At 44.2% G+C, this 13,565-nt stretch overlaps 1 protein-coding gene across 3 annotated transcripts in view; it reads right to left on the bottom strand.

Moving 5' to 3' along the window:
* The window catches only part of LOC132875597 (transcriptional regulator ATRX-like), a 53,569-nt gene extending 42,622 nt beyond the window's left edge, over window positions 1-10,947 (bottom strand). For 2 of the 3 annotated variants that reach the window (XM_060912490.1, XM_060912491.1), the window contains exons 1-8: window positions 10,618-10,947; window positions 3,682-3,812; window positions 3,336-3,394; window positions 3,163-3,218; window positions 2,945-3,066; window positions 2,502-2,618; window positions 1,685-1,794; window positions 86-153 (exon numbers count right to left, since the gene is read on the bottom strand). In XM_060912490.1, coding sequence (XP_060768473.1) covers window positions 86-153; window positions 1,685-1,794; window positions 2,502-2,618; window positions 2,945-3,066; window positions 3,163-3,218; window positions 3,336-3,394; window positions 3,682-3,812; window positions 10,618-10,637 — 683 coding nt within the window. In that variant the 5' untranslated portion in view covers window positions 10,638-10,947. Of the gene's footprint in view, window positions 1-85; window positions 154-1,684; window positions 1,795-2,501; window positions 2,619-2,944; window positions 3,067-3,162; window positions 3,219-3,335; window positions 3,395-3,628; window positions 3,813-10,617 lie in introns of those variants that run through there. The other variant, XM_060912492.1, reaches the window with a different exon arrangement.
* Between the last annotated feature and the right edge of the window lie 2,618 nt (window positions 10,948-13,565).

The raw sequence follows: 13,565 nt of genomic DNA, 5'->3' as shown, positions 1-13,565 counted from the left end.
GTCACTTAAATGCCACATTTCATTGATCGCATTTCGGGCTGCAAATTTAAAAAAAGAACCTGCGTCTTATTTCACGTGTTCCTACCTGCACTGCTCGTCCATCCCCTCTGCATCTTTGCTGATGTCATCACTCATGTAGTACTTAAAACATGACTGAGGGCAAAAAAAAAAAAACTTCAGTGAAATATCTATCATTTTTTTCGCGGTCAGGTTTCCATCAAATCGTGCGCTGTGATGGGCTCACGAGCAGCCCAGAATCCTACGATCTGGACCACGGTTATGGACCTTTGGCCGCTTGCTCGTTCACAACAAATATAGTAGTAATTTTTTGGCAACATTTATTTTTGCATTTCTCAGTACAACAGCATTAAATTTTACAGCATGGATAGCGATAACGACAGTGTTCACAGCGAAAGCGAGTTTTACTACCCTGAGGAAGACGAAATAAAACATTTCAGTAGAAAGCTGAACCCCTGTAACTTGTTAACGCTGAGCAAAAACATGGCTGAATCCTGAATGACTCCTATTTGTATAAATAGGGGACTACATAGGCGGCAAAATGTAGTTTTATTTTTTCCTGCCATGGAAGTGCACTTGTATACCGAGGAGGAAGCCATTTGCATCACAGCCGTGAATGAGGATTCAAAATGGCGGCTTGGCTTTCCCTTTCGGGAGCTCTCGTTTTCTGTTAGAATTTAGTAAAGAAAAAAAAAAATTTATATTATTTTATATATATATATATATATATATATATATATATATATATATATATATATATATATATATTTTACACACACAATTTACCAGCTTAAAGTGCATATCACGGGTAAATTCAGGAGCAAGATCAGTGTAATTCTCCTATTTTATATTAAACTTTGGTCAAATATCTGTCACATTTTGTGCAAATTTTTTTTTACCTAGCGCAATACCAGAAAAATTCAGTTGAAATCGAGCCGTTTGAGGCGAACTGGTCCGCCTCTGAAAAAACTTGGCATTTGGATTTCCCGGCAAACACTGATTTTCGTGACGTCGTGTGCGGGACGCCTCCTTCTGAATCCTACGTCAGCGCTGGTTTGTTTATGAGAAAACGATCTGGTGGTTTTCTGCAAATTTCTTCAATGTTATCGCGTAATTATTCAAATGGTTAACAGATGTATCGTAGGAGGGTGTAGCAACACCAACCATGATTGGATTAGTACTCATCGTTTCCCACAAGACCGGACAATGAGAGAGAAATGGGCGCGCTTGGTCTACACAGGCTGTGCACTGAAACCGTGCGAAGCTCGCGCAGCCTGCTGGCACTTCCGCAGGTGACGTCACGAATCTGGCTCCAGACTCCCTTAGGATTTTTCCAGGCGTGTTTTGTTATTTTTTTCTGCTGTAGACAGATGGCCTTGTGCAAAATTACCCTTCTGGAGGAGTATGTAAAAGGGACACACTTTCATAAATAAATAAATCCGAAATTGGTCCAGAACATGCACTTTAAGGTCAGTCCACACGGTGAAATACTGTGACCTTGGTCAGTACTTTCAAGACCTCGATCACGGTATTTCATGATACGGACCTCCCAGCTAGTAAATAACATGCACGCACAGTGACAGACTCACTGCCTGAACACCACACATCACAGTGAGAACAAACTCATACTGTTCTGTCTCTCTCTCTCTCTCTCTCTCTCTCACACCTTGCAAATGAGCACTTTGAGTGCAGGGTGCTGGTAGACCGAGTCTCTCTGGAAGTGGTTCACCTGCTGACCACAAGCCGTACAGTTCACTCGTTCGATGTCAGAGCCTCCTAAAACACACACACACCAAAAAAAAAAAAAAAAAAAAATATCAGACTTGTGAAGCGTTGTCAAAAAACAAGTTAATTTAGGCAGCAGGTAATTTCGTTTCAGGCATTTCAGAAACAAGTCGAGCCTAAACTTGTTCCAACACACAAGGACTCGCACTTACCTGAATTTTCAACTGGCTTATTCCAGTCCTTGTCAAGGAATGACCCTCTGCTTCCGGCACGTGACTATGTGATTGGAGGAGAGGATCAAAGGTAGTCAAATCACCAGAACCTCCCCGCCCCCCGCTTTTGTTTACAGTCAGTTAAAAGAAGCCATCTACATCAGGGCCCTTCAACCGACTCTAAACAAAGACGGGGGAGGTTCCAGTTATCATCAACGACCTTTGATCCTCTCCTCCAATCGCATAAAGTCACGTGCCGGAAGCAGAGGGTCATTCCTTGACAAGGACTGGAGTAAGCCAGTTGAAAATTCAGAAGTCAGAGTCCTTATGTGTTGGAACAAAAGTTTAGTCTCTATAATGGCGTTTACCAACACAGAAAAGTCTCCATGCGAATATCGAAAAGATCTCCCCCTCCCCCCTTTATACTGGTGAAAACAGGCCCGGGTACACGCCAGCGTGACAAACGCTTCGAGAACTAACAGGAGAACAGATGGGTGATGAAAATCTAACACAGTCAGAGTCACTGTCTGCTTTCTCTCATCTCACCTCTCCGTTTGTCTGAGAAGTCTTTGTTCTGTTTCACTCGTTTGCTGCGAAATTCTGGGCCTCTGAACTCATCACGGACTTCGTTTGACACCGGCTCTGGCAACACAAACACCGTACCTGAGAGAGAGAGAGAGATTTTATTTATTTATATATATATATATATATATATATATATATATATCTCACCAGCTCCCAAAATCATGTCCAAATTAAATTTAGAAAGCCAGAACACCATTTAAAATAAATAATAAATTAAAAAAAAAAAAAAAAACATGATTCTTATATGAACATTGACCTTGACATGTTTACACATTTTATCCCTTTACATGCAGAACTGTCGCAATACATTTCAGCCCCTCCCCCTTCAGGTCTCCAGAACCTTGTGCTTGGCCCCGCCCCTTTACAATCCTAAGCCGTCTTTTACACAGCGCCGAAGTACACACCTTTCGGCAGGCAGGTAGTGTCCGGTTCACTGGAGTTGATCGACAACACGTCTTCGGTTCCGCTCCCAGAGGACGCGTCCGACTCGTTCAGGCCGCTGTGCTTCGTCACCACCAACGGCTTCCTGCATTTTACACGAACGGCAAAGTGGTCAGCGGATGTGTGTATTGCTGTGTGATGGCGATCATTTGTTGTTAAGTAATGCTGAAACAGGACTAACCTTCTGGAACGAGCTGCAGAGGTCTTTGTTTCTGAGGAGACGTTGGGCTGCATGCTCTAAAATAAACACACCGTAAAGGTGGAATGTTAATCCAGAAGATTTAAACCTGTGGTTCTCTGAGTGCCGAGAGGGCAGGTTGGTTTATTTATTTTTAAAACGGTGTGAAGGTTTACCTCTTCGGTGGCTCGTGCTACAGCTTGCTGCTGCTCGATAAACTCTTTGGCCATCGCGCCTGGGACAAGAACAAGCAAAATCCAGTGATTAGACTGAAACACAGAGCCTAATCATCATTACGACATTTACAGCATGACGCCAGAGTGATTTCAAGAAGGAACAAAATCACGCATCAGATGTTCAGGGGAGAACAAAAAAAAAAAAAAGTGAGAAGTCTGCATCTTTCTTTAAGCAGTGTGATAAATATTTCATAAAGGCTTGTTTCTCCATGTTTTCTGACTTTATATCCCACCTCATCACTTTCATTTTGGGTTTTGATTGCTGTCTTGTTGCAGAAATGCTCACCGCTCCAGTGCCCAGGCAAGCTGTGTTCACTGCCCTGCTCCGCAGAAACCGCCAGAAACGTGTGCAGCTTATTAATCAGGAGTCCCAGTTTACTCCCACCGCTCCTGCTGCCCCTGGCCCTGGGTTCAGGCCTGGAACAACAAAAACCATCAAACTCTTAAGGCCTCTGCATGCTCTTGCGACAAGGCTTTCGCAGATAGCTTTTCGCAGACAGTTGTAATTTATCGTTGAGCGGGGAGTAATAGGCGTGCGCGATGTTATTCACCACCACAACGCAAGGGGGCGCGAAGTCGCGAAATCGCTAGGAGTAGTTGGTGGGTGTGGTTAGTGGAGTGTTTATCCTCCGGTTACTTATAATGACTAGAACTGGAGTCGTATAGATGTACGTACTTCCTCGATCAACCACTCTTCGTGCTGCTCCATCTTCGCTCATGTTTTTAAAAATGGCGGTCGTGAAAACAAACCAAACAGGGAAGGTAGGGAAGCGGAAGTGCGTGTACAGCGGATGTAGAGTGGACCAATCAGAGCCCTCATCTGCAAGGCTTCTGCAGTGGTCACAATTTTTGGGAGGTGCGCGCAGAGCGTCTGCGAATGTGGGGGGGCTACGCAGACACTGTCTGCGACGCTATCTGCGAGGACTGGGTTGTCAGCATAAATTGGCCTTTACAATATCAACAATATTACAGCAGAATTCAAAAGCTCTGACGACACACACACACCTTTAGTCTTAATATCCAGAGATACAATCGAGTGCCCAAAAAAAAAAAAAGCCATAAATAAAAAGATATAAATTCGATAAGAGATGCAGACAGAAACAGTAGTTTATAGAACAGTCAGTTGTTCACAGAACCTTCACCACAGGCTGGGAAAACTTCTAAATAATAAAAATATATCACAACGATTTTCTCAGGCATTTCTCGGATACATAATGCACATCACAATCCTGACATTTGCTGAGTTTTGCAGCAGTACAGTAATGATACGAGACATCATCTAATGCCAGTGAACATGCATTCATTTTTCTACAACTTTTAAAAAAATAACTGAAAAAAGTAGTGAACATTCACAACTGAAAAGTGTACTTTCAATTTTCTTCTTCGAATTGGCTACAAAACGTATGCAAATCACCTGCTTGAAGTCAGTCTGTCACAATCGTAATTTCAAAAAGTACAAATTTAACAAGTGTTTCCAGGCAAAACAAACCTCGCCCTGTAGCACTTATGATGAACATGAAGGAAGAGATCACGAAAAAAAAAAATAAATATTATTTATTTATATATATATATATATATATATATATATATATATATATATATATATATATATATATATATATATATAAAAATATAAAAGCCCTGGTTTTTTCCGGTTCTGAAAAAAATCATTTTTCCAAATCTTGTAAATCCGTTAAGATTTTTTTTTTTGGGGGGGTGGGGCTCTCTCACTGTCTCACTCTCATAGGGCCAATGATTTTCTGTGATCGCGGAAAACAGATGGAAATTACGGAATTATGGTGAAACATTGTTCACGTGTCAAAATGTAACTGCCGCAGAAGGCTTCCGCCCAAGCAGACATGCCTTCAGTGTTGCCAGATATTGCTAACGTTTTCCACCCCAAAATATGTTCAAAACCAGCCAAAAAGCACCAAAACCCGCCCAATCTGGCAACACTGCATGCCTTTCCGGTCAAGTGATTGTGATTGGCTTGTGGCACACCTAGCCAGCCAATGAGCTGCTTGTTTACAGATTCGCTCCCCGCGTTGCAACCAGAATGGCGACCGCTTAAAAGAAATGAATGCTCTGCCAGTGGCGAGTGTGGACGTTGCGTGACTCGCAGAAGATTGTCGCAGGTCGGCGAAAAAACGACTTACTAATAGATATAAAAAATAAAAGTAATTTAAGTAAGTTTAAAATGCAATTTAAATAAAAAGTAAAAGTATTCATAAATTGAAGTTTGGAAGCACCTCTGTTTTTCGGCTGAGGAGAAGTTTGAAAGGGTGTACCGCGATTCTGCCTTCTTGTATCGCGACACAGATCGTGGCTCTGTATATCGCAATACGCATATTGTTACAGCCCTAATTAATTTTTTATATATATATATATATATATATATATATATATATATATATATATATATATATATCCCCCCCCATGGGTCCATGTGGCTACTGCTTATAAATAAAATAGTTTTCTGATCCCATGTCCAGACAGTAAATGTAGCACATATTTACTCTATGGGGCAGTAGCCACAAAAATGAAGCGTAGTCCAAAAATAAGCAATTTAAAAAAAAAAAAAAACCACAGAAGTTAAATATACCAGGTGTCTGTACTTTATAATATTCTACTCTTACAGTTTTCGAAACTGAAACCTCGGAACCAAGGCCGACATGCACACGCTGTCGCCATGACCCAAACTCTTATTTCCCGGAAATGGCCCGACACTAGAGCTCAGTGGAACGCACTTTCTCTCGGTAATAAGCATAAACATGTCTGAAAGTGATTTCTTTAGTCTGCTCCATTTTTTTTCCAAATGGTGAACCGAATTGTATACACTCACTGGCCATTTTAATCGGAACACGTATGTGCAAACAATATTGACCTTTTTGGTGACCTTGACAAACGACCCTCAAGATGTTGGAGGTTCTATTTGAGACCAATGCCCATCCATCCTGAAAGTTTCATGAAGATTGAGCCAGCCTTTTTCCTGTAATACCATTTATTAACCACCCCTGACCGAAAATAATACCTTGCCCAGCTTACTCCATAGCAAGTGAGATAAAGATATCATCAATTGCTCAGGAGAAAAAGTGTATTCCAGAACATTTGATCACAATATCAATATAACATCCAGCACCCAGATACCCCAGCTCAGAAACCTGGTTGCCTCTGCCAGGAGGTTCAGACATGTCCACAGATAGAGCTTTCCACAAGAGTTCTTCTCAAATGGACACGAAGATGGTCGGAAATGAGGAAAGAAGTCTTCACGGCTTGAAGACATGACGTTATAACTCGTTCACCATCCTAATCTCCTCCAAGCGACCTTGTTAAAGAATGTATTTTTCAAAAAATAACTTGTCATACCACAGGGTCTAATCTTGGACGTAGCAAATACTACAACTCAAAGTTGAAGCGATGTTTTATTCATGGTTGACCGTATGCGCGACCATGATGACACGACGTCATGCGCTGAACTTAAGTGCTGAGGAAACTCAAATTTCCATGGAGGAATTCCACACTGTAAGGGCACTTTCACTATTTCACAGCTGGAGATCAGAAATTCAAAGTAACAAGTGTTGCCTTCCTGCTTGTGGGCAGAGCAAGCAGCATTGCTCATTACTGATTGGTCAAATGCAAAGTCTGGTTCACGGTTGCTGTTTGTGAAGCACTTTTGCAGTTCACTCATCCAGCTAGCCGTGTCTTAAAGTGCATATCACGGGTAAATTCAGGAGCAAGATCAATGTAATTCTATTTTATATTAAACTTTGGTCAAATATCTGAAACAGTCTGCATCCTCTGCAATTTTTTTTTTACCTTGCGCAATACCAGAAAAATTCAGTTGAAATCAAGCCATTTGAGGGGAATTGGTCCACCTCTGAAAAAACTTGGCATTTGGATTTCCCGGCAAACATTGATTTTCGTGACATCGCGTGCGGGACGCCTCCCTCTGAATCCTACGTCAGTGCTGGTTTGTTTATGAGAAAACGACCTGGTGGCTTTCTGCAAATTTCTTCAACGTCATCGCGTAAGGGCCTCTGCATGCTCTTGCGACAAGGCTTTCGCAGATAGCTTTTCGCAGACAGCTGTAATTTATCATTGAGTGGGGAGCAATAGGTGTGAGCGATGTTATTCACCGCCACAACGCAAGGGGGCGCGAAGTCGCGAAATTGCTAGGAGTAGTTGGTGGGTGTGGTTAGTGGAGTGTTTATCCTCCGGTTACTTATGATGACTAGAACTGGAGTCGTATAGATGTACGTACTTCCTCACTTCCTCGATCAACCGCTCTTTGTGCTGCTCCATCTTCACTCGTGTCTGCAAGAGACTCGTGATGGAGACTCGTGTCTCCATCTTCACGCTGTCTGCAAGGCTTCTGCGGTGGTCACAATTTTTGGGAGGTGCGCGCAGCGCGCCTGCGAAGGGGGGGGGCGCTACGCAGACACCATCTGCGAGGACTGGGTTGTCAGCATAAATTGGCCTTAATTCTTAAAATGGTTAACAGATGTATCGTAGGAAGGTGTAGCAACAGTAATCTTGATGGGATTAGTACTCATCATTTCCCAAAAGACCGGACAATGGGAGAGAAATGGGAGCGCTTGGTCTACACAGGCTGTGCACTGAAACCGTGCAAAGCTTGCGCAGCCTGCTGGCGCTTCCGCAGGTGACGTCACAAATCTGGCTCCAGTCTCCCTTGGGATTTTTCCAGGCGCATTTTGTTATTTTATTTTTTTTTTATGCTGTAGACAGATGGCTTTGTGCAAAATTACCCTTCTGGATAAAAGGCAGAAAGCAAAGAAAGAAAGCACAACTTTATTCATCACACTTGTGAAATTTCCTCTCTGCATTTAACCCATCTGAAGCAGTGAACACACACGTGAGCAATGAGCGCACACACACCCAGAGCAGTGGGCAGCCATGCCAACAGCGCCTGGGGAGCAGTTGGGAGCTTGGTGCCTCACTCAAGGGCACCTCAGCCAAGGCTGTCCCATATTAACCTAACCTGCATGTCTTTGGACTGTGGGGGAAACTGAAGCACCCGGAGGAAACCCACGCGGACACGGGGAGAACACAGAAAGGCCCTTGCCGGCCACGGGGCTCGAACCCAGAACCTTCTTGCTGTGAGGCGACCGTGCTAACCATTACACCACCGGATGAGTGTGTAAAGGGACATACTTTCATATTTTATATAAACAGGAAATTGGTCCAGAATATGCACTTTAAAGGCATGGGCTAATTAGCATATTCAGGCATCATTAATAATCTAACACAGTGGTTCTCAACCGGGGGGGCGCGCCCCCCTGGTGGGACGCGGAGGTACTCCAGGGGGGTCGCGAGTAGGCTTCATGTATGGAGGAAAAAAAAAATCTGGGGCTAACAGGCTATAGTAGCTAAGCAGATGCAACACATTTACCCATGTCAAAATGCAGGACATTGGACTATTACATACAAATCAATACTATTATAAAATCTATCATCAACCTGGGGGCATCGTGGCTCAGGTGGCTAAGGCGCCAGACCATAAATCCGGGGACCCGGGTTCGATTCCGACCCGAGGTCATTTCCCGATCCCTCCCCGTCTCTCTCTCCCACTCATTTCCTGTCCTGTCTCTACACTGTCCTATCCAATAAAGGTGAAAAAAATCTTTAAAAAAAAAAATCTATCATCAATCTATCATAAAATCTTGTGTGTAGGTTATTTTAAGCCCGTGACGCGAACATGACGAAACGTCACGTGAGTGAGTCTGCATACCGTGGCCACCGTGTGAGTGCTTGCCACACACACACTAGTCTGGTTTCTTACCGAGTTAACTCGTGCCGACTCTCGCTAGTCTACTATCATCAATCCATCGATACAGCGCAAAACCCAAACAGTCTCTTTAAAGACTACTACCCCACACTGTATTTTTGCTTTCCCCATTTCAGCTCTACCCAAATAATTTGTTGTTTTCTTACTGCTAGTCTACTATGGATAATGCTACTACTGCTGCTACTACTACTACTACTACTACTAATAATAATAATAATCTAGCCCAGGGCTATCTATCTATCTGTCAATATAAGGTGCTGTAGGTCGGGTGGCGTCACTGGGGGTGAGTGTGTTTGGGGGGGGGGGGGGATGGGGCGGGGCGAGAAAAGGGGCCCCCAACTGCAATGAACCAGCTTTGGTGGGGCCCAGGTTGCAAAAGGTTGAGAACCCCTGATCTAACATTAACAAAGATACACAAGTCATCTGCTTCTGTTTACGAAGGAAAATAAATTGCATCCTATTTCACACAACATTTTGCCAAAGTTTTTGACTTGAGAAATGGAGTAAGACACACCCCCGTGGGCAGGATATATACATTCTAGAGGACATTTAATTGGATAAATGCAAGCCTGGTACAGGATGAGTCATGGAAAAAAAAAATCTGGTGAACAATAAAATTAAAATGAGGATCTCTCAAACTTTTCACAACACAGGCCTTCGTGTTAATGTCCATAACACTGAGGGCCAACACACCAACTCTGGCTTCAGGGACATGTCTTTTTGGACAGTACAAGACTTGTCCAGCTTCCTGTTCTGGTGAAAGTGTGTCCTTTTGTCAATTTTCTCTCCCTGTGCAAATAAAATACCCAAAAGATCTTTTAGAAATATTTTGATTGAAACATTACTTCATAAATTTTGCCCTATATCAAAAGCGTCTCTGTTAATAAATTTATGATATATTTGTCATTCTGCCTCAATTCTTCTCACTGACCAAATAAAATGCGAATCAACCCTTAATGAGGGCGCTTCCAAACACACCCGAATTCCCTACAGAGGTGCACTAGCTATATAGGATATGAAAAAAAAGAGTGATTTGAGCTCGAGCCATACTGTATCTATTTACCTAACTAGCTAAAGGCTAATGCTAACCTGCCTGCTGAAAATATTCTTTGTCTATAAAGATCTCGTGTTAGCTCGGAAGCTAACGTTAACAATGCACGTATTTGATTAATATGACCGTGTGTAATGTTTACTAAAACTACAACGCAAACAATGAAAGTAAAACTAAAAGATTGGTTGCTTTGCTATCTTCTAATGCCGTTTGTTTAATTAATTATATATTTATTAGCTTAATCTAGCAGCTATGTGGCTAGCTAGCGAGCTCGCGCCCGTCTCAACAGAAACCCCGTTCATTTTGGTTAGCCAGTGAAGCTAACGCTAACCGAATTGTTTTCGCCGATAAACGCCGCCCCTTACCTCAGCACCTCGGCGGACATCCTGCGCTCCGTCTGAGGTTCGCTTACACCGTCGATTGTGCTTTAATAAAACTTAAAAACAACTGCAACCATCGTCCGTTTTCAATCGAACTGCGAGACACAAACAAGCCTGTTATACAATTTCATACACACACACGGCGCCATCTTGCCGGCGACGGTTTGCGCGCGGCGCATTAAAATGGCGACCGGAGCTCGACGTGCTGTCGTCACTTCCTGCTAATAAAACTACAGGACAAACTAATCGACAAAAAGTATCATTCACATAAACCGCATAGTTCACACATTTATATGTTTATAAAGAACCATAAATTTAAAATGTAACCGTTTTACTTATCGACTGTAGAAAACACTGACAGAGAATCTATCATCCTGAAAGAGAGAAGTCACACAGGTATAGCGCCCCCACTGGCTGTCTGCAGTACAGTTTTGTTATTTAGCCACGCCCATCTCCTGATGTGTCCATGACGAAAGAGTTTGAATATCCAACCCAACCCACATCGAACCATGGAAGGACAACTCCAGGATCCATCCAAACCCGAAACAGAACCCTTTGTCTATCATAGCACCCATATATGGGAAGTGCGTGACATCTCTCTCCGCCCACATCCAATCCGACAGGCTGTGCGGTGATCTTATACCCTTAATGTAACCATGCACACATGCCTTGACGTCATCTCATCTCATCTCATCTCATTATCTCTAGCCGCTTTATCCTGTCCGACAGGGTCGCAGGCAAGCTGGAGCCTATCCCAGCTGACTACGGGCGAAAGGCGGGGTACACCCTGGACAAGTCGCCAGGTCATCACAGGGCTGACACATAGACACAGACAACCATTCACACTCACGCTCAATTTAGAGTCACCAGTTAACCTAACCTGCATGTCTTTGGACTGTGGGGGAAACCGGAGCACCCGGAGGAAACCCACGCGGACACGGGGAGAACATGCAAACTCCGCACAGAAAGGCCCTCACCGGCCACGGGGCTCGAACCTGGACTTTCTTGCTGTGAGGCGACAGTGCTAACCACTACACCACCGTGCCGCCGCCTTGACGTCATATAAACAATAATTTGGTTTATGGTGATTGTATTTTAATTCATATATAACCACAACACAACCATGCGTTGGCCTAGTGGTTAGCGTGTCCGCCTTTCAGTCAGGAGACCGTGAGTTCTACTCACGGTCGGGTCATACCAAAGACCATCGTAAAAATAGTACCTAGTGCTGTCTGGCAATACAGATGCAAGTGAGGAGTCAAACTCTCATGGTTACCAGAGGACTAGCCCCCCACTGTAACCCTAGCCGTGCAAAAGGCCGAGGGCTACGGCGATCGGTGCTGCCGCATGGGAAGAGACTTTTTTTTTTTTACACACACCCTTTGATGTAATCACATAAGCAGTAATGTGGTTTATAATGTTGATATACAGCACCCTCCACAATTATTGGCACCCATAATATCTCATCTCATTATCTCTCGCCGCTTTATCCTGTTCTACAGGGTCGCAGGCAAGCTGGAGCCTATCCCAGCTGACTACAGGCGAAAGGCGGGGTACACCCTGGACAAGTCGCCAGGTCATCACAGGGCTGACACATAGACACAGACAACCATTCACACTCACATTCACACCTACGGTCAATTTAGAGTCACCAGTTAACCTAACCTGCATGTCTTTGGACTGTGGGGGAAACCGGAGCACCCGGAGGAAACCCACGCGGACACGGGGAGAACATGCAAACTCCGCACAGAAAGGCCCTCGCCGGCCACGGGGCTCGAACCCGGACCTTCTTGCTGTGAGGCGACAGCACTAACCACTACACCACCGTGCTGCCGCCTTGACGTCATATAAACAATAATTTGGTTTATGGTGATTGTATTTTAATTCATATATAACCACAACACAACCACGCGTTGGCCTAGTGGTTGGCGTGTCCGCCTCTCAATCAGGAGACCGTGAGTTCTACTCACGGTCGGGTCATACCAAAGACCATCGTAAAAATGGTACCTAGTGCTGTCTGGCAAGGCACGCTGCAATACAGATGCAAGTGAGGAGTCAAACTCTCATGGTTACCAGAGGACTAGCCCCCCACTGTAACCCTAGCCGTGCGAGAGGCAGAGGGCTACGGCGATCAGTGCTGCTGCATGGGAAGGGACTTTTGTTTTTTTTACACACACCCCTTGATGTAATCACATAAGCAGTAATGTGGTTTATAACATTGATATACAGCGCCCCCCACAATTATTGGCACCCATAACATCTCATCTCATTATCTCTCACCGCTTTATCCTGTTCTACAGGGTCGCAGGCAAGCTGGAGCCTATCCCAGCTGACTACGGGCGAAAGGCGGGGTACACCCTGGACAAGTCGCCAGGTCATCACAGGGCTGACACATAGACACAGACAACCATTCACACTCACATTCACACCTACGCTCAATTTAGAGTCACCAGTTAACCTAACCTGCATGTCTTTGGACTGTGGGGGAAACCGGAGCACCCGGAGGAAACCCACGCGGACACGGGGAGAACATGCAAACTCCACACAGAAAGGCCCTCGCCGGCCACGGGGCTCGAACCCGGACCTTCTTGCTGTGAGGCGACAGCGCTAACCACTACACCACCGTGCCGCCCGCACCCATAACAATTCCTAGAAAATAAATGTAATTGAAGCATTTCTGTCATTTCTACTGTAATTTATAAGGTTGATCAGAGTATCTAGGAATTAGTAATTCATTACATTCTGTTTCCCTGGGGTATAAATATGTGACACAGAGGCCTATTTCTCTTATCTCTTGTGAACATGGGAAAGACAAGAGAACACGCCTACACCTGCCCATATCTACAGCCAGAGGAATCATCAAGAAGTTTAAAACAACTGGAACAGTGGCAAACAAGCCTGGATGAGGATGCAAGTTTATTTTGCCACCAGAC

This window comes from Neoarius graeffei, chromosome 28 (assembly GCF_027579695.1).
Source record: "Neoarius graeffei isolate fNeoGra1 chromosome 28, fNeoGra1.pri, whole genome shotgun sequence".
Taxonomy (NCBI): domain Eukaryota; kingdom Metazoa; phylum Chordata; class Actinopteri; order Siluriformes; family Ariidae; genus Neoarius; species Neoarius graeffei.
The sequence above is the reverse complement of the archived record's forward strand: the minus strand, read 5'-3'. Positions and strand labels throughout refer to the sequence as shown.